At 32.7% G+C, this 26,542-nt stretch overlaps 1 protein-coding gene across 1 annotated transcript; it reads left to right on the forward strand.

Moving 5' to 3' along the window:
• The first annotated feature begins 1,240 nt into the window (after positions 1-1,240).
• LOC147070976 (arylalkylamine N-acetyltransferase 1-like) lies at positions 1,241-24,995 on the forward strand. Its single transcript, XM_085948941.1, has 4 exons — positions 1,241-1,325; positions 8,071-8,281; positions 16,748-17,017; positions 24,535-24,995. Exons 2-4 carry the CDS (start codon positions 8,087-8,089, stop codon positions 24,715-24,717), a joined length of 648 nt encoding a protein of 215 aa, XP_085805067.1. The 5' UTR covers positions 1,241-1,325; positions 8,071-8,086; the 3' UTR covers positions 24,718-24,995.
• Positions 24,996-26,542: the final 1,547 nt, after the last annotated feature.

The following is a 26,542-nucleotide window of genomic DNA, read 5'->3' on the forward strand; positions in this document are numbered from 1 at the left end:
CTAGTATCGGTATTTAAGAAAACCGGTACGGTTATTCTGGTATTCCTTTCATAAAACCGGTGATTATCTTTATCAACTTAATACAGATGGAAACTATTCACATCGGTTTTGTTTGTTATGTGTACATCATTGGAAATGTAATTAAGAAAATAGCTTTACACACCAGTAGGCTTTTAAAAAGTGCATACGTAGTATTAATCTATGATCGCAAATGTTTACGCCATCTGTATTTTATGAAAGTAAAAAACAGCCCGCTGCAATGCGATAAAACAAGCACTTGTAATAATATTGTCATAATAATAAGTGATGGTCCAACGATTGTTGGACAAATTTAGTCATCCAGTGGTATCCAAAAGGTACAAAACTTCCGCAAGGTAAAGGCCGCTGGATCGATGAAAAAATGATAAAGTTTTGCGGACGTACGTGGCAATGCAACGCACAGGACCAAGAGACGTGGAATCAGCTTAGAGAGGCCTTCATCCAGCAGTGGATAAATTCAGGCTGATGATGATGATAAATAAGTGATGGAAATCAACCTTGCTTTCTGTTTATTATAACTTAAATAACTATTTTTTTTATTTTACGATGTGAACTGGTTTGCATCACGCAATGACATTAATCCTAAAATCAAATCAAAACCTACAGTAAAATTCCTAAATAAGAACCTAATCTAAATTGATTTAACGTATTTTTACATATGTTGCTGCGCCGGGTTTTTTGACAAGTACACAAAGTAATATAAAGACAAAAACTAAACTTAAGTCATAAAAATGTCTCTACGTTTTACATGAAATATCTTCATTAAATCATTGGGAGTCGTCGCTAATAATATAATCATAGAACTTTTGTAAACAATAACCGGCAAATTATAAAAAAAACGTTTTGTGCTTATTAAAACCGGTATACCGGTTAAACGGTACTACGATCCGTGTACACGTAATTCTCAGCTGTAGTATCCCGATATCACCGCGTATATAGCCTAGTTCCCAGTCCCGAGGCAAACAGGTCAGAACCCGGCGGGAGCGAGCGAGAGGCGAGTCGATTTTCCATATAGCCGTCTCAGTTTCGAGATCATTCCCCGACTGATTCCCGCCAGGGAAAAACGTGCCGTTCCATTTTCAAAAAAGGAAAACAAAGAGACGAGATTATTATTTCTCAGCGAAATTCGTTTTAGCACTTTTTAACAGTTCGGTGAAATTGCGTTTTTTATTACTCATTATAAAAATTTATTTAAACAAAGATATTTATTATTATTTTTAATTTATTTAAATTTGACTGAAATATCACGTGTCTTGGCACCTGCTGTTTATTAGCGTGATTGACCGGTGAGTATTTCAAATGTATTATAAATTGTTAAGTTTTCAAAACGTGAGCTTTAAAAGCTTTTATTTTAATATTTCTACAGAAAATTTGCATGAAATATTATTATTTTTATGTAAGTAAAAAACAGAAACATAGAAGATGATTCCAAATGTTTCTTTTAATCTACTCTTTTAATGATATTAAAAACGTCTGTTTATTTTTTTTACTTTAACGAAGATCCCAAAAAAAAAAGTAAATTAAATACATACCGATTAGTGGCAGTTTTTTTCAAAACCCCATAACGCGCTTCCTTCATCAGAAAGTTCTAAAAACTTAATCAAAGACATATTATTTTTTTAGAATGTCTGGTTTTTAAATGTATTACTGTATATTTAATACTCAGTGATGGCTTAACAAGCAAGCTAAATTTCACAAAGGGGGCTCCAAATCTGTCACAAATATGAACAAAAATAAGAAATATATTATACATCATATACGTACGTTTGCAAATACATATTATACAAAAATGTACTATATATGCTAAATGGCTAAGTTCTTATCGTAGGATGTCTCAAAATCAGTCATCACTTGGGGGCTCCACTAATATCGACGTTTATTAATTATATATTATATAAGGCAGCTCTCGTGGTGCAGTGCGTAAGGCGCTGGATTTCCACCCGAGAGCTTTGGGTTCGAAATATATAATATATTGTAATTATTAATATTATGTAATAGAATTCATCAAACCTTTTCTAAGTTACCGTATGGGAAAAATACTTCTTTGAATTGTCACCGGCCTCTCGTAAGCATTTGAGAAAATTATATTCTGCCGTATTTATACAAACATATATTTTAAATCAATCTTTAAACTACCTACTTATATTTATATTAGTTTCAAACTGTGATGTTAAGTATTTTGAGTTCTAATTTAATAAAATCGGATATATATGATTGTTGTAAACAAACCCTTACACTATTCAATTATAAATGTTTATAAAAAATGTAAAAACATTTTTTTAAACGCAGATTTGCATTGCATTTTTATTTATGTAGGTCTAAAAAAACGATGCCTTTAATCAATAATGTCTGCCATTTACTCATGTATATTTAACACGCCAGTAAAAAAAAACATACTGAACACACTTTGAAAGCTCGAGAAAAGTTGTCATGACATTGGAACTAGCAGACAAAATTTTCAGCTGAGACGTGAATATTATACCAAGTAGTTCTTTCTTACTTAGGAAAGTTCAGTTCTTATAAATATAACAAAGACTATGTACGTCTTTCAAATAAATTGTTTGATATTCTAATAAAAAGTAAATTTTATCTGTATGTAGTCTAAGTAGCTTTTTTATTTTATATTATTAACCCAATATATATTATATTATGATAAGCAGTAAGTTTAGTGCTCGAAATGGACCAGAGTGAGGTTCCGGTTCTTGAAATTCCCGAGATAATCTCTCCGTCTCGTGGAAAAATAGATATTGCGCCCCGGTTCGTGCATTATTATAAAACAATACAATTCACTTTTTTTATATATTATTCATTTATTTATGTATAAAACCTATATTTTTACATATGGATATAATGATATTTTCTAAAAATTATCGAGCGGTCCGGTTCGTAAAATTTTCCATTTCCAGCACTGAGTAAGTATAGAAAATTTTATTCAACTGATAATGTTGGCGTTTCATAACTTAAAAAAAGATCGTAATTATTCTCTTTTTACGAGAAACCTGATTTTTCAAAAAAAAATATATAAAAATTTGTGGTATATACACACATAATAGTAGGATCTAATACTGAAGACGGCTTGCTGTACCGAAATATAACTATTATAATAAACTAAGAGAATAACAATAATATACACTTAGATAGTGATCAATATACCTTCAGTATAACTTCTTCTTCTTTCACCCTGTTACGTCCCAACACTGCGGCATAGGGCAAGCACAAGTTGGCGCCACTTCCCTCGGTCCATCGCCAACTCCTGCGCCTCCCGCCAGACCTTTTCAGATTTTCAGACCTTTCAGTATAACACCCAGCAATTATTCTATTACACTCGAGTTATACTCGAATAATAAGAATAAATGAAATTTATTTAGTTTATTATAAATAATATTGTTACCGTCCTTAACGTCCCTAGACAAAATTCCACCCTTAAGCAGACTTAGTTTTAAATTATCTGAAAAAATGTTAGGCACCTACTTACAACTATGTTTTATTTATTTTCGGTTATCTTCAAGAAACAAAAATACACAAAATTCTTTAAATTGGCATACATACTGGGAATTAGAACATTTATACGAAACCTACTATACATACGTCGAAGGCCTGAAGCTCTGACAGGTTTGGAGGCACCTTTGTGATTTTTTTCCCTATATGATAAACTGTCATTATAATATGTGTTATAATACAACAATAATTTTGTTATCAGGTTATTTTTTTAAACTAAGATATTGACACTTTATAATGAAACCGATGCATCATTAGCTTCATTGAAACCCACCACTGCTTTTAAAAGTTGTAATATCTGTATGCATTACTTTATTCGCCGCCTTTCATATCTACTATACCGTCCCTATGTAACGTATGACCTACCTATCCCCACGGGACGTCACTGATTGTTATTGTACATAAAATATGTTCCTCTAATGTGAGACATACATATATTAGTTACGATTACAGACTCAACAATTTTGTAGTATTTAAACTTGACGCTAGTTTCTTACGATGAAATCTCATTATTAGTTGCTGGAGGAATAATACATACTAGATAATGTTTAGAAAAAAACGAACGCGTTAAATAATCGATTAGTATCAAGTCTTTGCTACTGTTAGTATATTGACGGCCGAGGAGCTCATGCTGTTTTTTTCAATGTGCGTTTGATGCAGAGCTAGGATAAAATACGTTGAGAGAAGCGATAACAACTGTTTCACGTGAAATATGTTAGAATGGAATCTCATATTATCATTGATCAACTAAGGATCAAACGTGGTAATTTACATAAGAGACGGAATATGAAAAACTTTTAATTGTTTTCATTTTCAGGTCTTGTTTATACTTTTGATAAAACTTTTAATGGTTATAATATATGCTTTAATTTAATCGTTAGTTAGCTGATGTTTTTCATCAATCGCTTACAATATTAAATGACGTGTTATTAATTCTTTGATTACCTTACCCATAATATTCCATAACTAATAGTTAAATTATTAAACAAATTATTATACTGATTGGGATCAAAACGTAATGTCCGGAAATTTATCATTTTAAACTTTGAATTCTAGCAGTAGTTGTTGGTTAGACGAAAGCAATTTATATAGGTAGTAAAATAAGTAAATAATAACATATAATAGATTGGAACTACATAATATGTAAGAGTTTAAAAAGTCACCCTTTATCAACCCCTAATATATTAAATTTGCGAGGCGAGTAATAAATTCGGCAGCACTTAAAATTCTGGTGACACGATGCCCATCGTATAATATTAAATCGTTGAAACCCGTCTGGGAATCAAAATGTACATACTTTTATAATAGACTCTTATTTTACTTTGTTTGAGCTATTTTGTTTATTTGGCTTTTGAAGGCTTATAATTTTGCTCTCGGTCGTCATAAAACAAACGTTGGTAAACTGCGCTGCCCCCATAAGCAAAAAGGCAGCTTTTCGACAAAAATAACAAGTTGAGTTAGTGTACGGATACTTATTCAAAGTGAAATTCTGAACCATTTTACATAAAATCCAAAGCAGTATAAAATTTATTTCAGTATAAAAATTGATGTAATGTTTTTCATTATTTTTGCGAAAACGGTTGTTATTCTAAATAAGAAGATAGTATAAAGAGATTCATAAGCAAAAACACAGCATCGATTGAAAATATACTGGTTTTTGCTTATGTTATAAATCAAAAGATTCATCCACATTATTGAAAAGTTGAAATAACGTGAATGTCTCATTATCTAAAAATGTGACTTTGGCAAATAGCTGCCTTTTTACTTATGGGGGGGGGGGGAGTGCGGCTCTCGAGTCTTGTAATAAACTGTAGATCTATGTAGTGGTTTAGTGGGGCCATTGGGTGTGGTCTTCCATCATGTCGTCATCCATCTGGCTTTGTAGACGTTGATTCAGTCATTTTATTTGTCCCACCCAGCTTCAGATCTTCAGATCCTTGTAAATGTTACGATATCGTCGTTACTCATCGTAAAAATTGTACAGTTCGTGATTAAGCCGGCGCTGCGATTCAGGGACGCGCCAAGGGTGTTTTCCGCCCGGGTGCCAGCCCGAAATTTCCGTGCCCCTAATTAAAAAATATTTTTTTAGTAGAAATATGAAAAAAGTCAAGAAAAGTTGAAACAATATTTTATTGTCATCAAAATACTCATAACAAAAATTATGTCATATATTATCTATTAACATTTTGAAATAAAATGCAAAGCAACTTGGAATGATCGATATGACGTATCGATAGATCATGGAAGCCTACATTTATAAAATAATCTTCAATGATATTGGAGAAAATTGTGCCGTAGGCGCCTTTTCTACTATCCATGAAATAAACTCATGAGACAAACTAAAAATAATGTATGTACCTTTATGACTCAATTCATTTTCTGGTGACTGGTTCTCGGGAATCCTGCTGCCCAGATGTTTCGACTCCTAACGCTCTTGCCACCATACTCCATTTTCACGGATTGTTCCATGGATGTTTTTTTACACCCTGTGGAATCCTGACAATTAATTGGTGGAGCACAAGATCAGTGTTTTGGCCTCATGACAGCGTATGTGTCACTAGAGTTTTGCACAGTCTGGATAACAGTTTGATTTAATTTGCTTTAACAAACCACATATGCGAAGACAAAATCACTTTAAGTATACATTTTAATCTAACGTGATATTAATAATAGAGTTAGCATTAATTTGGTGGAATGTAATTTAACAAAATAATAATATAAATTTTGTGTAGAATTTAATATTATTTAGATTAAATTTATTAAATTTTACAGAACATTTACATTATCATGTTATGCGACTCATATTTTATAAATTCATTTTGTTCGTATGTATCACATGGTACAATGGAAATGAATAATGGATGATTGACAAGTTTCCAGATAATTCAAATATACCAGACTTCACGTGAAATTTGTATAGCTTTGTTAACTGATCGGTGACAAGTTGATTATCCGTGAAGCAAATCGATATTTTATTTTTCTGCGAATAATCATAATAATAATATATTGTACCAAAAGTGTATCTATGTATTAATGATATTGATATTTTGTATTATATGATTGCATTGATTGATTAGATAACCAGGGGTGCACCAATGGTAGTTGCTGCCCTCTCATATATATATATATATATAGGTACCTAAAAATTGTTTAATACTTTGGACGCGGAAGACGCACACGGTGCGTAATGACCAGGCGGCCAATCGATGTAATTAACGTGCATTTTAAAGGGGGCAATTAAAATCTCATTATCTATTCAGCAGCGAAAGCGTTAAGAAAATAAAAAAGACATGAAACACAGTTGCAAAACATATTTAATTTTGGAAATTTTCATTTTATACAAAATTGATATTTGCACAACGTGGTGAATGTTTGATGAAATGCGTTATAATTTAATTATATTGGAAGAATCTAAGCAAAAGTGATCAGTATATAAGTATTATTCAGTGTGCTGCAAAAATATAATTAAAATTGATAAAGTATGCCGCAACGTAAAAAAGGTTGGGAAAAGTGAATATAAAACTGGTAAAGATAGTTAAAAAATAATGGATGTAATTTTTACACAAAATAGCTAATATAAAATTAGATGTACAAAGGAGATATGTGCAATAAGTTTTTATGCTGTTGTATTGATAATTTGGCATTTTCATTATATTATATAATTGAAAAACATATTATGTACTACTTATCTGATTTAAATCATGTAAAAGATAATTATGAAATCAAGGGATTATTTTACGTTTTTTTATTCTTATTTCTTATTTTTTCTTAGCCCGTATTCTTATTTGTCCGGTGGTTTTTTGTCTGGTATAAATCTTGCAATCGATTTTTAACAAACTTCCCGACTAGCTAGACATTTGAAACTTTTAGAATATATCAGAACACGTTGCCAATGCATTATTTTTAGCCATCTTTAAGTAGAATTGAATTCATTTTCGGTTAATTCTGTTTTGTATGAAAAGTTATTTCGACACCATTATTGGTTGCTAGAGGGGTCTGGGGTCCTAGCAACTAAATTATTAATATATACGTGCGTTACTATGGAAATCAATATGAATGTCAAAATGACATTTCAGTATTATTTCTATCAAATACATTTTTTTGGTCGTTTAAGCTAGTCAAGTCAAGTTTATATGATTCAACAGAAAATTTAAAAACGTTGGATATAAAAAGTTCTTTGTATCTTGTAATTATTCATCACACGATTTTGCGATCAAAAAATCCAGCGTGATCTCAGGATTACAAACCCAAATACGCATCGTAGTTTTTTTTAAATATAAATTTTAAGTAATTTAAAAGATTTTGGTACCTAAGTACTCTTTATATTAAGTTTTGTTTACCCTCTATAGTCTATGAAATCAATAAAAGATAGATAATTACTAAAAATTATTTTTCATTAATTTCACAGCCGATATTATTTAATTCAAATATTCTCATATCATCGGTCTCTCTAATTAGTTCAGTTTGAAAAATATATGTTTTTAAATATGTTGACAAATAAATACAAACCTTGTATGTATTAATTTATTGCAGGTTAATTATATAAATCATGGATTTCCGGATAGTAGGAGAAAACGAGTATGCACTGGTGATAGAGCATCTTCGAAGAAGTTTCTTCGTAGACGAGCCTCTCAATGTAGCTGTCCAGCTCTGTCCTCAAGGAGAGGGCCACGAGGAGTTGGAAAGGCAGTGCGTGGAGACGATGAAAGATGGATATTCCATAGTAGCCATTGAAGATGGAGAGGTAATATATGAATTAATATTTCACTATAGGTTTTATTAGTAGCGAATTAATATCATTTCGCATTGCTCAGAAGATTTGTATAATATTTTTCTTAGATGATGAACAAAAATCGTTATCAACACCGATGATATTATGCCAAGAAGTACTCACATATTTTTAATAGATTTTTGTAACGGAACATAATATTATACTCCCTGGGGAAAAAGCCCCCTGGACATTAACCCCCCGTATAAATTAAAAACGACAATGAATAGGGAAATTAATTTTAAAATGTTTGTATTGTCGTTGAGTTTTTATTTCTATTCGAAGGTTTTTTTTATTACCCAGCGGATTTTTAAGTAGGAAGTTATTGAAAGGAGGATTAGTGTCTAGGAGAAAAATGATCATTATAGGTAATTTATCATGGATTGAAATAATAATTGTTAAGAGCATATACAATTTAACATATTCACAAATCGGTTGGGCATAGGCACACGTCCCTCTATCAATACGTTGCCTCACTCCATCACTGTTATTCGATCACTCACTCGAAGTGAAATCTTGTAAATGCGTTATTTTCGAGAAGTTTTATATTGTAACTTTGGAACCTCTACTGAATTGGTCCCAATAATGTACTCCATAGGTTATACGATTCATCGAAAGATTCATCAAAATTGGTCCAGTATCTTTAAAATATACATATTAGTATTATGTAAATAATTGAAATGATTAATGGAAATGATTATGAAAATTATTACATTGTCACTTTGGAACCTCTACTAAATTGGCAAATAATGTACTCTATACCCGTTCTGCAAGATCCATCAATATTGGTCCAGTATCTTTAAAATATACATATTAGTATTATGTAAATAATTGAAATAATTAATAGAAATGATTATCAAAATTATATTGTCACTTTGGAACCTCTACTAAATTGGTACCAATAATGTACTCTATACCTACGGCGTGCAAAATTCAACAATATTGGTCCAATATCTTTAAAATATATTAAAATATATATATATATATTAGTATTATGTAAATAATTGAAATAATTAATGTAAATGATCAAAGTGAAAATATTTAGAAACCACGGACATAAATTTGAATTGTGTTATTAGTATGTATAGATGTTTTGTTTGTTCCGCCAATCATTTGTTAGGGCGGAAGATTGATGACCCAAATTTTCTTATTTGAAAACTATAAGTAGGTAATTTAAATAATGTATACAGCCCTTTTTGCAAAGGCTCCGGAGATAGATTAACTTTCGAGAGTTTTAATTGAATTTTTCATCCTCACTACTTCACCGGCCTATCCAATCAAACTTTTAATCGAAAAAATCGACGAGATTGCAATCTGTTGCCGGATCTCGAAAAAAGTATTTTGGTAAATAAAAATTACAAAGGGAAAAGTAGAGACAGAAAGTTTCCCAAATTATATTTTAGAAAATGGCTTTATCACTAATTGTTCTTCACCGCGTCATATAAAGAAACTTTACGGATCATGATGAGCTTTATCAAGGATAAGTAAAGTAAACTCTGAATCTATTGAAAAGATTGGAAAATTATAATATTATATAAGTATATATTACTCGAATTTTTCACTTTAATACAGAAAGCATCAAGGCGAATCCTCTACCTACCAGAAGCACCTAACAGAATAATACGAAGCTTGCAATTTGAGACATTTTTTTGATTATTTACAATTTAAATCAATTGAGCTTCAATACTGGGACCATGGGCCCCACAATGGGAGGGGGGGCTGACAGGGCTCAAGCCTGGGGGCCCGGCGTGGTGGGTCAACCAGATAAGTAAAATAAGCATACATAAAAAATTGACCCTGATAATAAAGAAGTCGCCTGCGGCGCTAATTTACTTAAAATATTAATGTTGATTACTTATGGTTCTAAACATGTAGTTATGTGATGCAATTTTTGATGTGTGTCGATAGTCAACAAATCAATAATTCAAGTGGATGTATTAAAAAAATCGTTAAAAAATAAACTAAATACTCTTAATTTTACCTCGAACACCATTTGGAAAAAGTTACTGTAGACCACCATACTGACTTTAATTAGTGATAGGTAGGGGGCCTACCAGAGATCCTGGCACGGGGGCCCGCTTCAGGATGTGAGGGCCGTGATTGGGACCATACCAAAATAAGATTTGATATAAATAAAAAGGTTTTCAAGTTATACACATTCGTCATCCATTGGGTTCATGAATAAACGACATACCTACTGTCAATTTTATCATGCCATCGGTATACGAATCCGTGACCTGCCGTCCGAAATTACGGCTCATTAGCCTCTGTTTACATTTTTATTTGACGCAGATAACACAATCGATTCATCGAAACATTTAAAAGGGGGCCTCGAAACAGTTCAAACCAGTCATAAAATTACTAAATTATATCAAAATCATAAAAATATGTAAGTATAAAAGAATACCCAATGCTTAACAAAATCCGTGTAACTAACATCAAATTTGCCTGTAATATAAGCACTCAGTAAAATATTAATAATTTTGCACAAAAATAATACACATACACACTGATATTATAATGTGCAATGACTCTCATCCTCAATAATAATTATTTGTATTAGAGGATGTGATTTCTGGTGTGTATTGTATTTTTTTTTATCGTGGGGGGTCTTAACATCAGGCAGTGCTTCCACGTCCCTTAACACGCCACTGTATGTACAGTAATAGGCTGAATGTGTGTCACCCAACGCCTCTTTCATTTAGTAAAATAATAATCATTATACCCTTGTTCAGTTACGCCAATGATATTATTAGGGGTTACTTTTGATACCCTTTCTAATGAGGTCAATTCCTGTGTCATACGCCTAAACAATGCCTAGGTTGCAAAATTACATGTGTGTGTGTGTGTGCTAATAATTATCATTCATATTTTTTAAAGTATAAAAATTTCATAAAATGACTAACTTGTAATCAATCTATATTTAAAAAAAAAAATGTTAAACCAAGAGTGACGACTGTTCGTTTAATTTACGAATATGCTCGATCCATCGCAAAAAATGTCATCGTAGATGAGGCTCTCTCAGCGTGTATCCGGAAAAAATAGTCTATTGTGAGGTGTTATATCGGAAATAGATGGCCGTATAGTATTGAGATCAAACTCATGTCTTAATAAAACACTAAAAAGTACTCAATAAAAACCACCGGAATACAAGGAAAGACAAAAGAAAATAGGTCGATAAGAAAAATTAAAAATACAAACATGTATTTATATAAAATTCTGGTACCTATGTGCTTGTACATATCAAGTCGTGCCTATCAAATATCTGATAATATTGACATCATTGTTGTCAGATATTTGATACCAATCAATATCAAAATATTGATCTTATTGAATTTAATAAAATTCAAAAATTACTGTCTGCATGCAACTACGCGTTATTTTTGTATCTCAATATTATACGGCCATCTTTTTCCGGTAAGAGAACTCACGGTCAACTGTGCTACGGCAAAATGTAGTCAAAATTATAAAATATCGTTGTGACATCATGAATGAACGACCTGTGCAATGAAAATTCAATTTTAATACTAATTGCATGCTGGTCAATTATTATTCGCAAAGACTTAACGTAGCTACGTAATTCTATATTAATCTTTTGATAACGCAGGAAACACTTGCTTTATGTTATAACATTGACACATTTACTCGAGGCTATATGGATACTATCCGTGGCTTAACCCAACTGACTTTCTTTTAGGGATGCTTCGATGATCGGTTTTTTCCGACTTATACGAGGTGTAAATGATAATTCTGTCATGCTTGATAATAATGCCCTGTGTGTCCCTGAAAACTATCTTAGAAATCGAGAGCATCAGTAAAGTTGTTTGTTCTCTCAAGGTGCAGAACTAACCTGCCATTGGTAATACCAATTAGGACAACTCTGTTCAACCAAATTGCTTCGGATATTGATATATTCCACCTACGTGAAAATGAGTTGTTGTGGATTGTTTTATAAATTCTTAAAATAGCGTTTAACCCAACTTAGCTCATTCTGCGTACTTTTAGCCCCGTTTCAGACGGGACACCGGTGTCGCTTTCGAATATAATGCCGGGTCCACACCGAAAACAAGTCGCGCGACAACTCGTTAAATTTTACGATAAGCATGATAATTATCGTAAAATTTCTTAAGCAATTATGATAATTATCGTAAAATTTAACGAGTTGTCGCGCGACTTGTTGTCGGTGTGGCCGCACTTTAATAAGGAGGTATTTTTATTCGAATAAAGGGGCCTTTGTATTATGTTTATGAATACCCAAGAGCTAATGAGTTAACGCGTGTCCGGTACACTTTTCTGTCGGCCGCTACATTCTCAAGCCGCCGATACACTTGTTTTTATTACCGCAGCCAGTTTTATGTTCTAGTTTATAACGAGAAATTATGCGTTGACTAATTAACTCTGGGGCGTTCATAAACATAATACAAATGCCCGTTTATTTGAATACAAAGGCCTCCTATATTATATCAAGCGCGACACCGGTGTCCCATCTGAAACGGGCCGTACTCTCTTACTTTTATTTCATTGTTATACTAATTGTAATGTTGTGGTCGTCTTGATTTTTGTATTTTTAAAGCTCACTACAATATGTAAATAAATCAATTTTAATATGAGTATGAACATGTCCGATGTAGTACTTAGACGCCTTTATTTTAAGAGTAGGTACGATGTTGCCATGATACACACATACTATTAAATAAAATGTTTAGCAAAATTTAAAATAATAAAAGTATACAAGTGATACTGAATAATCATTAAAAACATTGAAGCATTTGAGATCATTAGTGGAAGTGAAATTTGTCTCGTTTCTATTTTTTATTCTTCTTTTGGGTTGTTTGAACGCAATCCTCCGCACGTTTTCACTGAAGCGAGTGTCTACAGTTTCAGTGATATAAAACATATTATACTAACTTAATACTCCAACAATTTACTTCATAAAGTAAATTTTTACTAAGTATTTCTCTTTAGATTAATATCGTACTTAAATATACTAAGTAATGTTGTAAATAATACAGTTTCCATTTAACTTAGACTTCGTTTGCTGAGTTATAGAAAACACAATTACGTTTAGTAATTAATTTCTCTTATTATTCGGGCCTTCATTTTCAAAAACGTTGAACACAACCTTCTATTAAAGAAAGAATACTTCTATGAAAATAAAACTCAAAATTACGATTGCAAACTTTACGCTATTATTAAGTTATATATTTGTCTTAATTTATTTTATTGTATTAACTATCAATTCGTGGTGGAACTGCATTGTATTGTTGATTAATTTAATAAAACGTATTTATATATAATTTATAATATATTATTTAGTGTCCTTCATGAAGTAGTATGAATATTATTAATATCCAATCTCATTAATTTAAATTTAATTGTTAGTGACAAAGTACTTTTGGACGGATAATGCTATGTATTGGTAGATTATTAATTTGCGTCACCTTTTTGAAATTGTGTTGGTAAATACCTGTTTTATAAATATTATTCAGTTGAAAATGTCCCTCTGAGGCGGACGATACCGGTCCAGATTTATTAAATAATACAAGTGGAACAAGTACTAAAAAGTTGGGTTTGGGTCGAAATCCCGAAGGACGGAATCCCGAATGCCGAAATCCCGAAAGCCTAAATCCCGAAAGCCGAAATCCCGAAAGCCGAAATCCCGAATACCAAAATCCCGAATCTTAATTGATCTATCTATCTGTCTGTAACGCATGCTAGACAATATATTTAAATATATAGGAGAGAGTGAGATACTGAGAAGATCTCAGGTAAATGCAAATTCTAAATTTGAAAAAATCGCACACAACAATTAAGCAATCGATTTTTTCTTCATAATACTTCCATGTTTAATAGTCGGAAAAAAACAATTGTGCTTAAATTTCCAGACTGATAACGAAAGATATTCTGAACTATAAATTGAGTATCTCTGCGTGTCTGCGTTGGGGGTAGGAGGAGGTTGTGTAAGATAAACGAGGGGGGCAGAATAATAAGACGCGGCCAAGGTCGGGAAAAGGGGTGGTATTGGAAATGTTAGGGGAGGCCCTGGAATTCTCGCCTGATAAAATAAATTCTCGAACTTCGTCCCTGAAATTTTCGCACACCTTTATGTACTTTTCCTTCACTTTTATATCCTTGGTTGTTGGATCGAAATGTCATCGTTTCATCCTGTCATTCATACTCTAAAGAACATAAGCTTTTATTATTTCCTTAATCTTCCAGTTTTGCACATGGACAATACCTCTAAAATATTGTGTGAAAGTTTCCACCTGTCTTGTTGAATCGAGGTCTTTTAGTTGTGTCTGGCGTACACTTCAGCGAATATTTGATTCACCTGTTGCATAGTCCGTTTCAACAAAAAAGTTATCTCCAGTATCAACCGTTCCTTGACTTCGAATCCATTCATTTATCTCGATTGATGTAATACCCGAATATGAAGCATCACTTATACGTTTTTCTGGCCCTTTATCGTTTATTGATGGAGATTGTATTGTCGGCGATGATGAAAATCAAAATGCCAGCACAATGTGTAATAACCTTTAGAGGTGACAGCTGTTGACCTAATTGCTTACAGTAAGTATTCTTTAAAGATACTTATTGATTCCAGTAGATAGTTGAACGGTTTTAGTGGTTAATTATGAACAGCAAGTAGGTACCTAATAAAAAATATTAATACCGTCCAACATCTCTACCGGACGCTGCAGTAGCGAAGGGTGGATGTAGGCTGTCAAGACCCGCCATGAATAGTGCACACTAAACTTTGTCAGTCATACGTATATTCTGATATTCCCCTCTGAGTAAGAATTGTTAATAAAATATTCATTGCAAAATGTAGGTAGATACGCCATGGTGTCTACCCGTTTCGTTTCGGAACATCAAATTAATATCGAGACAAAAAAAGAATGTCTTTTCATACCCGAATTTTTCACAAACCTTTATGTATTTTTCGCACTTTTATCTTAGTGTTCCACGTCATTGACTCCATGTATGGCTATGTTTCCAAACAAATGATGATCGGTTTGTGGAGAAAAAATAGTAGCAAAATTCACTTACTGATTTTGTGTGATTGGAAAATATATTCGAGGAAAATGTCGAATTTCCATTCAGATGTTTAGGTTTCTCAAAATCTACGAGATAAAACTGAACATGAAAATCATTCCATTTGTTTACGATAAATTTATATTTTGAAAAAGAAGTGGAACTTTATATTCTAGCTTAACTTGGATTACACAAAAATACGAATAAAAAAAGATAATATGTATCCGTTTATAATATATCATAGAGCGTACGTTTATATGCTTATATATTTTGTGTAGGTACGAGTATATTGTTTATATTGTTGCATTGTATATATTATTTCCTATAAACTTATTTTAGAGCGTGCTCAGAAGAAATTTCTTCGACATCTTTATTTTAATGTATATAAATATTTTCCTTTTGACAGTTTCACAAACGAGTATTTTCCGATTAACTTTCTTCAAGGCATACTCGCCGTTCATTCTCTTGAAGATCGTAGGTCACTTCTGCTCTTAAAGCATTTTCCCTGCTTTCACGTGGTATAGTTTTCAATCCTGATATTTTGAAGAAAAAAAAAATATGCACCCGTCAATTACATGCGTGGTCGCTATGACCTATTTTGAGTGAAAGCTGTTATACCTCATGTCAGGCCCACCAGGCACCAATAGCGAGGGCTGTGCGGCTGGTCAATGCACGCCCTAGAGATGTAGACATTTTTAGCGATGAAATGAACGAATATTTTGTTTTTAAAATTCTATTTCATCGTTTAATTTGTATTTTCCTTGAATTATTGTTGTTTTTTTATTTTATTTCTTTTGCTACAAAATTATTTTTTGTTTTGTTTTTTCTCTACTAAGTTGATTTATCTGTACTTTTTATTTCAAATGTGTACCTCTTGAATTAATAATTTCTTATGTGCTCAATATTATTATACTTAGAGATAATATATAATAATATCACACGTTATAAAACGACATTCGATTTCCGTATATAGATAAAGAAACCATGTCCGATCCTAATAAGATTATATGGACCTCCACAGAGTGGATGTTTGTATTAACAGATTTTTATTTTTACGAGATATGGATGTTAGCCGCTTGCTCAACCTATTAAGTCCATACTCTGACTCAAACACAAATTGAAAAACAATATTTATTTGCCAGACCTGGGATTAGAATCTGGGATCCACGATGGCATAGACCGACGCTTAAGCCGCTCGGCCATCGTGGGCCAAAAAAAAAAATATCTTTTAACTGCGACATAGTACCAATATGTCTTTGCCCAGGATTGGTTAAAAACTGTTACCCTATCCCAGACCCAACGATACGTAGTACAAACAAAACAAATTTTGGATTTAAAAAAACTTGGAAATATGATATATGTACAGTTATAAAAAAATATAATAAAACGCTTTATTCAAAATTTCAGGTCCTCGGAGTCGCATTAAATGGCGTGCTAAGGCCCGGTGACACAACTAAATCGTTGGAGAAGCTGAAGACCCTAGACGACGCAAAGTACTGCAAGATCTTCACTCTATTGTACAGCATCACAGAGTCGCTGGACTTATTCAGCAAGTACGGAGTGGACAGTATCCTAGAGTGCAGGATCATCTCAGTGGATGGCAAGGCAAGAGGGCGAGGACTGGCAGGAGAACTCATGAGGAGGACGATACAAGTTACCAAGGATAATGGATATAAGGTTTCTATAGACGTTTTGATAAGTATTATTATTTTGTATCGATTACTGGTAAGTATTTAGGTCTAAAATTTGTCAAAATCTTCTTCTTTCCGTGCCATCCCCTAACGGAGGTCATCCCCAGGGCGATCCTTGCTTCATCATCTGCTACCCGGAACAGTTCGGTAGAACTGCACTCGTATTTATCACGGAAGGTTTTAATTCATAAAATGCATGACGTCATTGGTATAACCAATATCACAGTAGTTAGCTAATGTTACAAAACTACAACATTGTTATGTCAATAAAATATGGAGTAATTGCTCATCGCATATAAAAAATATAGTCGTGGAAACATTGTGGAAAGGTGTCAACATTTTGTATTAAAAATAGTCTTATCCAATGAATGCAATATTCATTTTAATTGACTTCGTTATGAGTAATAAATTTATCATTCCTCATTTTCAGTCCATTCGCCTTGCGTCCAGTTTTATTCGCATTAATCTATTGAGATGTAATTTATTAGAGTGACCATTTTTTCGGCGTGCTGGATGACGACACTTATTTAATTCACAATTAAATAAAATTCATTCTTACATATTTTTTTTTCTTTTGGCCATATCAGATCCTAAGAAGATCATAGGGCTTCCATCCACGTAGTGGAGGTTTGTATTAACAGATTTTTTTATGAGAAATGGATGTTAGCTACTTGCTCAACCTATTAGGTCCACACTCTAACTCAAACCATACATTGGAAAATAGTATGTGTATTTGCCAGACCCAGGAATCAAACCTGGGACCCACGACATATAAGCCGACGCGTAAGCCTCTCGGCCATCGTGGGGCCGAGCATATTACACAATATCTAAATATCTACATCATTAAAACTCATTACTTAATGAAGTGGTTTTTAAGAACAAGGCATATAATAGATTCAATTTGACAACATGGCTTTATGGATGAAGTAGGGCTTGAACTCTATTTAATACATCTATGGCTTGAACTAACCAAATCTGATAACAAATTTGTGTTTAACATTTATGTTCCTCACAGCAACGATTTTCAAAACAGTGTATATTATATGCGACCCTCGTAGTCCAATATGTAAGGCAGTGGCTTTGAATAGGTAGTCTCGATGTTTCTGTGATTGTTCCATTATACACTATTATAATTGAGCCTCGTGGCATATTGTAGTGTTAAAAAGAAAATGAAACAGTGGTCCATTAGAGCAGTGAGCCGACGTGAAACTAAGTTTGTCAACGAAGGCGGTTCTGTGCGAAATTAGCGGAATAAATATTTTTTTATTTGTTTTATTTATGGAATGAATGAAAAATTTACGTTGAGCGCATAAAATGGTTGCCGGAACTCAGTTATAGAGGCCTTTTTCCTCCACTCGTATCGCTGACCCTGATTTCTTTATAAGCAATCCTAGGGTAACAATTGTGAAAATCAGTACAGATCGGTTGGTGACCTATAATATGTAATACGGAGATATAGTCAGGGTCATATTAACGCGTGTAGTGGCCCTAAACTACCGGCTTACAAACGCAGTAAACGGTATTTTACAATTTTTAAAAAATATTTTTAATGGTATTCCTGTTTTTTTTTAAATTGATTTCAATAGGTAATGTAATAGTACACTTTATTGACAGTAGCTATCTACATACTCTGCTTTAAAGTTTTATCATACATGTTTCCAAATTTCTTTCATGGTATTAACTCTGTCAATTCGTGATGGAGCCATTGTAATATTAATTTAAATAAAACCAATTTTATCTTACTAATTCCACGTTACTAATACTAATTTGGGGACCCGGGCAATATCCCCTTAAGCCTTATGTTAAATTCGGTCCTGGACATAGTCTTCGAATATTTGCCTTGGTTATGTTTATATCCAAAGATTAGTGTGTGTTTGAGTATTTTGTTTTGTTCCAGATAGTGTCCCGGGAAATCGGGGACTAGTGGTCTCATTGTATTGAGCGTCTCTCGGAAAATGTGTCAAGTCTGTTTGGTTGGAAATAGACCGTGTTACGAGAATGCGTTAATTGTTTGATTAGTCTAATTGTCGGAGGCAGATGTCAGTTAAGAGTGGCAAGTTACAAACTAGTACTGTTAGTGCAGAAATTGTAGGTAATCAATAATTTTACATTGTTCATTCACCATTAATCGTTCTTGATACTAAGTAATTTACTCCATTTGTCGACACTGTCACACCGTACGCTCATAATAATAAATTATTAAATATATTTAGCAAACTATATATACCTAATTATTATAATCATCAGGAGCGCAACGATTCGGAGTGGTTCTGGCAAAACCCGCCCTAAGGAACTTAAGCACCGACATGCCCAACGTAGGTCAAAATGGAGATTTTATGGTATTTTCAGAGCATAACCCTGGATATTCCTTAAACGTTGTAGATAATCTATTTATATAATTTTGAAGCCTTTTTATCCTTTATATTTATTTTAAACATTTGATGACTGCATAAAGTATTTTTATTAAGTACATAAAATAGTATTCTTTTAAACCTCTCCATCTAATGTTTTAGAATATGTCATATTTCAGTACATACATGTGCAGTGGTGTTAAGATTTTTTAGATTTATTAATTTTTAAACGCATTTATAAAACTATTAGTAAAATTAATGTTAAAATTATATAGTGAAATATTTACGATAAAAAAATTATATTCTCTGTGAACCAAATTAGACAAGAATTAGGCATTTTATTACTCAAAAAATTGGCATGATTAACACATTTGAAGATAATTCTAAAGATACTGATCATAAGCTATTTTTTGACCATTCAAATGTGATAAAACATCCTACAAATAATGATTGTTTTATAATATTATTGACCTAAGAATAAGGTAGTATTTGTTTGAAATACGCCATTTCTATTAGCATTTCCCAGTAGCTAAGCTACAACAGACGGCCGTAGCCATAAATTGACAAACGATAAATGAAGTAAGGAGTAAGATCACGTTAACGCCCGTATTTGAACATGTACGGTTTTCAAAAAAAACGATTTTTTTCCCGGTTAGAATTATCTTCAAATGTGTTAATCGTGCCCATTTTTTGAATAATAAAATGCCTAATTCTTGTAAAATTTGGGATCACAGAGATTATAAATGCGTTTAAAAAAATAATAAATCTAAAAAATCTTAACACCACTGCACATGGATGTACTGAAATATGTCTATATTCTAAAACATTAGATCGAGAGGTTTGAAAGAATACTATTTTATGTAATAAAAATACTTTATGCAGTCATCAATTAATGTTTAAAATAAATATAAAGGATAATAAGGCTTCAAAATTATATACATAGATTATCTACAACGTTTAAGGAATGTTGTTAGTATCAAATAAGTCAAATTTTACATCTTCCTTGCAAGCATCTGTATCTTCCTAATTGCTGACTAAAATTAGCACGTGGATTGGTACTTATGGAGTACAGGAGTGGGCGGATTAGTTTTGAATAAAAAAAAACAAAATTTATTTTAAATGCGCTATGAATACACATTTACAAAATATATGTTTTCATTTATATTCACTTTAGAAACATACTTATTAGTTTTATTTTTTAAATAAACTGCTTTCATTGAATTGAGCCATCCATCACATGCATAACAAAAATGAAATTAACCAATAGTCATGTGACATAATTGACAATCAATTTCGTTAATATTAACGAGTAATAACGACTGTATTTTGTTTTTTCTTATAATTTTGATATAAGTATACAAAAGGATTGTCAGCGCCACAGGCGAGCAAAATGGTCGATTCCATGGAATCCATTCCCAAATTGTATTATACACATTCCATATTTTATCTTGCACCCCCAGTAATACACGAATTCCTCGATGCATGAGATGTTATGTAGCTTCCCTCATTACTTTCAGATCCTAAAAACATGCAAACTTTTTCATATTGTCTTCCTGAAAGTATGTTTGAAACCGGCTAAGGTGATAATTAATGTGCTGTTCAAAAACAATTTTATATCTTGAGAGGAAGCTTTGGAAGATTCTGGGTATGCAATCAATGAAATCCTTGTCCATCCGAAGAGTGATTGCTCTTTTAAGGCATTTCTTTGTACTTCTTCGTTGGTACATTTATAATCCGTCTATACTGGCAATTGTCAATTTTCATGTTCTTACCAATATTACTCGTAATTCTACTGTCTTTGTGATACTCCGTAAGAGGGCGGATTGTGATGTTGTAATGATGCTGTGTATCGTGCGATTAGCCTATTTCATAGTGCCATAAAAGTTGATTTTCTTCATACCTTCATAATGTTTGTGAAAGTAAATAGTTTAAATTTATAATTATTGTTTTTATTATTTTTATATTTAGATAAAACGTACTGTCTCTTTTTTATCATTGCTTTTTTATATTTCTTGTTATTAGTAACTAGCTGAAGTACCCGGCTTCGCACAGGGTCGCTTCTTGGTTATATTTATCTTAGATATTTCAAAAATAATAACAGGTAAATATTTATTTAATATTAAAATATCTGTGTAATACAATATTGCAATATGAAAATAATTCTAATAAAGTAAAGGTCAAACAAAAGAACACTAAATTAAAATCGAATCCAAAATATGAAAACGTTATTAATATTATTAATATGTAGTAAAAAAAATCAAAATTGGATGGAACAAACAAACAATAAACTTTGTAATATTAATACTTTCGACCGAAGGTACTTGATGGAATTTGAATTTAAATTCTAATGGATTCAAGCTCTGTACTATTCCATTTAAGTCGTTTTTTGCGACCCGGGTTTCGCCTTTCGGCATCTTCAGGCGTCGTGTACACTCACCAAAGGCAAACACACACTGACTGTCAGTGTGTGTTTGCCTTTGGTGAGTGTACACGACGCCAGTGTGTGTTTGCCTTTGGTGAGTGTACACGACGCCTGAAGATGCCGAAAGGCGAAACCCGGGTCGCAAAAAACGACTTAAATGGAATAGTACAGAGCTTGAATCCATTAGAATAAACTTTGTATTTTATATAATACTAATTTATAAATATTTGCAGGTGTGCGCACAACAACTGACAAAAGTTTCATCGCAATCGGATGAATGGTATAAGAACGCATACAAATAGAAGAAGATGATGATTTTCTAATTCAGAAATCTTCGTAGGCATGCACACGACAACTCACCAAATTTTCATTGCAATCGGATTAATGGTATAGGAACGCATACGAATAGAAGAAGAAGAAGATGGTTGTACTAATTCAGAAACCTTCACGGGCGTGCGCACAACAACTGGTCAAAATTTCATCGCGATCGGATGAATGGTATAAGAACTATCACATCCCTCCATTTTGGTAAGAGAATTTCTCAACTGTCACTTTGTGTTTTTTTTTTCGTCTGGATTCGGGATGGAAGGTGGATAATTATGACACCGGAATTGTTATCAGAAACGGCGAGGTTTATTTAACGTTAATATTATACTATATGGTTACATTTTTTTATAATTTAATTCTACGGAGGGCGAAATGTACGCGTTCGCGATTTTGCTGCTTGTCGCGATCTGCGCGCCATCTTGTGATTTTTTCCAACGAAACCGTCGTCGAAAAGAAAGCGACGTTGAGAAATTCTCTTACCAAAATGGAGGGATGTGATAAGTGGCGCCCCACGTTGGGCGCCACTTATCACTCCCCTCCATTTTGGTACCTATGTCAATTATCCACCTCCAAATCCCGAACCCAGACGATAAAAAAGAAAAAAAAACACAAAGTGACAGTTGAAAATTTCACATAGGTACCAAAATGGAGGGGAGTGATAGAACGTATACAAATATAAGAAGATAGAATAGAAGAAAAAGAAGAAAAAATGGTTGTATCAATTCAGAAACCTTCGCGATCATTGCAATCGGATGAATGGTATAGGAACACATACGAATAGAAGAAGATAGAATAGAAGAAGAAGAAGAATAAGATGGTTGTACTAATTCAGAAACTTTCGCGGGTGTTGGCACAATTGCTGTCGAAAATTTTATTGCAATCGGATGAATGGAATAGGAACGCATACGAATAGAAGATGATGGTTGTACTAATTAAGAAACCTTTGCGGGTGTTATCATAACTACTGACGATGGTTTCATCGCAATCGGATGAATGGTACAGGGATCATACGAATAAAAGAAGATATAATGAAGAAGAAGAAGAAGAAGATGGTTGTACTAATTCAGAAACCTTCGCGGGTGTTGGCACAACCACTAACGAAAGTTTTATCGCAATCGGATGAATGGTATAGGGACCATACGAATAAAAGAAGATAGAACTAAGAAGAAGAAGATGGTTGTACTAATTCAGAAACCTTTGCGGGTGTTACCACAACAACTGACAAAGGTTTCATCGCAATCTGATGAATCAGTGGCGCACCCAGGGGGGGGGGGGGCAAGGGGCCTTGCCCCCTCCAAAAACATTGAAATTGAAAGCCAATAGATTAGACAAATAAAAACACGGCAAAAAATGATGTAGTATTTCACACTGCCTTTAATCTTAGCGGTAGGTAGAGAGCCCGCCAAATATCCTAGCCTGAGAACCCGTTTCAGGATGTGGGGACCATGGTGTAGGTACACCGAGTGCAATAGACAAAAGGCCGATAAACGAAAAATTAGGCTGTGAAGAAGAAAAAGAGCCTATGGGACTAATTTTCATTCTCCTCCTTGCCCCCCCCCCCCAATATTAAAACCTAGGGGCGCCACTGGGATGAATGGTATAGGAACCATACGAATAAAAGAAAATAGAATGAAGAAGAAGAAGAAGATGATGATTTTTCTAATTCAGAAACCTTCACGGGTGTGCATACAACCACTTACCAAAATTTCATCGCAATCGGATGAATGGTATAGGAACGCATAGGGGACAGACAGAAAGACAGACAGACAGGCATACAGACATTCATTTTTATATTAATATATAGCCTATACTCTTCGCGCAAGTGCAAGCAATAAGTTGATGAAGTTTTATCGCAATCGGATGAACGGTATGGCAGCGCATAAAATACGAACAAACAAACAAATATTGATTTTTATATTATAGATTACATCTTTTTTTATTTATAATTTCATACTGTTTATTATTTTTTATTGTATTTTAATATGTATAATGGCGCATTGGTAACTAAATACATGTAATGCAATAATAATAATTTTTCTAATTAATAAATAATTAAATATTTGATAGGAATTAATAATTTATGTACCATATATTTATCAAGTTTTCCATATAAGTCCTAATTACATTATTTTTTATAATTTAAAAATACTCACCTGTAGATTTATTTTTCATCCTAATATAAAAATATCTTTCCAATGTGAACAAAAAAATATGTTATGAGAGACATCTGTTGAAAGTTTTCCAAACAATTTCCCTTCGCTGTGAATCCGCTAGATGTCAATAAACAGTTTCCATGGAAATTCGCCACAACAGAAAATTGTTATCTGAATTATTTATTACGTTGGTGAAAATAGTATAATACGAAAACAAATATGTAATAAATAAATTTATATTATGTTTCAGCTGTTTAAAGGCGATGCAACTGGTGTATTTTCCCAGAAGATTTGCGAGAAATACGGAATGATCGCCTTGACCGAGCTTTATTACAAGGACTACCTCGACCCAGTGACCGGTCTCCCAGTTTTTGAGGTTCCAGCCCCCCACGAGACCCTTAAGATCATGGTGCTGAGGTTGAACGACAACTGAGACAGCGTTTGGTATAATCATTTTACAATCCAAAGAATATGCAGCGTCCTTGGCAGATATTTTCGAGGTGAAACATCTGTTTGATTAAGTGCTAATAAACTTACAGCCAAATACGGGTGATCAATACCATTTGTTTTGACAGTTATAAAATGAATGAATATATTTAGCACTTTTCAGAATGAATGAACACTATCAGTGGCGTAACTAGAAGTGCTTGAGGTCGGATACAATCTACACATTTCGATTGGGCTGGGAAATAAAAAAATGCTTAGTTCATTGTTTACATAGGTACTGATTCATTATCTTTAATAAATCGGTAAATTCAGCTGTATCATCTGAATAATACAAGTATCCCTGTAAACGGCATATTCATGGAAGTTCTCGTCTGCGTCTGCTAATACAGTTTTTGTTATTTCGTAAACAGATGAAAAATGAACTCTACCCACATTGCAATTCGGGTGGATATTGCAAATTTGCGTTCATGTATTTGCAGTATTTTTGTTTTAATCTGCCAACGTTTCCGCTTAAATTTAGTCACATATAATGCATATCGTGGGTATTCTGCGAATAAGAATTAAGTCAAAAATACTAGTTTTGAGATAATCGAGTTTGAAAGTTTGGACGGACTTAACTTTTTTTATATATATAAAAGGCAAATTCCTTTCTGCGATATTGCTTTGAGTATGACTTAGTGCAGTTTTGCACGCAGAATTTTGTGAATATAGCCTGAGAATGAGAGAAGCAAATGCACTAAGTCCATTTAGTGCTTTTTCTCTGAATAGATGTATGTATTTTTTACTTATAACATAAATTATCTTCTCCAGTTTTATAGATATGACTGTGTGTGTTTTTGTAGACTATAGAGCGTACTCTTAATAAGATTACCTCATCATTAAGTCAAAACAGTAAAATTTTGACTTAGCGCTTTTTCGCAGAATACCCACGATATATTATGTAATTGAAAGGTAAATCTGCTTATACAGGTTGCAATAAAGACTTATATTACAAATGTCCTATTATGCTAACATATCCGCTTAAATATTGTCACATACTAATATATTATGGAGTATTGTATGCGTTTGAAAAATAAACACTAGGTATCTAGCTACATTGCAATAAGTGTAACTTAGCGTTTGCGTCTTTACAGCATCGGTATCCTATTCTGATAACGTGGCAGATTTTCAATTTTATGTCAGATCACAAAGTTTTTATATTTTTAGAGTGTAAGCTTATTTCGTTTTTCTAACCCCATTATACTGTATCTTAATCAAAGATGTTGAAGAAAAGCGTTTGTGCTTTCCCAAAGGAGCCATTTTTTTATTAAACGAAGAATTAATGGATGATAATTAAGACATGGGATATAATATCATCTCTCATATATAGAATAATTTAGTTATGATTCTTTTGGATTCGGTTAGATAAAAACTATCCAATGACATCGTTGGTATGACGTTTATATATAATATACATATATATATATTCAATTATGTTTAATCATGGAAAGCTTTTAATATCACATTTTCGTACGAAAGAAGAATAGTACCTATCTATCTATCAGTCACTCACAGTTTTTGGTAGCAATGCTTTCATAATTATCAAAATATTGTAAATTTATAAACAAGTCTTATTAATTTTATTTACTGTATTTCATGGTGAAAATACACGCTAGTGAAAATAAATAACAGCACATTTATTATTATTATATATTTATTTATACTTAATATAAATAATTTTTAAATGTCTGTTTATAACGCAAAAACCACTGAAAAAATACTAATGATGAAACTTTTCTTGGTAGACTTTCATCTAAATGCTCAATATCTTC

Source organism: Rhyacophila brunnea, unplaced genomic scaffold (genome assembly GCF_057557595.1).
Source record: "Rhyacophila brunnea isolate RB1 unplaced genomic scaffold, BYU_Rbru_1.0 scaffold_21, whole genome shotgun sequence".
Lineage (NCBI taxonomy): Eukaryota > Metazoa > Arthropoda > Insecta > Trichoptera > Rhyacophilidae > Rhyacophila > Rhyacophila brunnea.

Bases quoted from the DNA above. Each gene is read 5' to 3' on its own strand.
- LOC147070976 (XM_085948941.1), top strand. From the start codon at position 8,087: ATGGATTTCCGGATAGTAGGAGAAAACGAGTATGCACTGGTGATAGAG. The intron at 8,282-16,747 runs GTAATATATGAA...TCAAAATTTCAG, and splicing joins TAGCCATTGAAGATGGAGAG to GTCCTCGGAGTCGCATTAAA. The intron at 17,018-24,534 runs GTTTCTATAGAC...ATTATGTTTCAG, and splicing joins CCAAGGATAATGGATATAAG to CTGTTTAAAGGCGATGCAAC.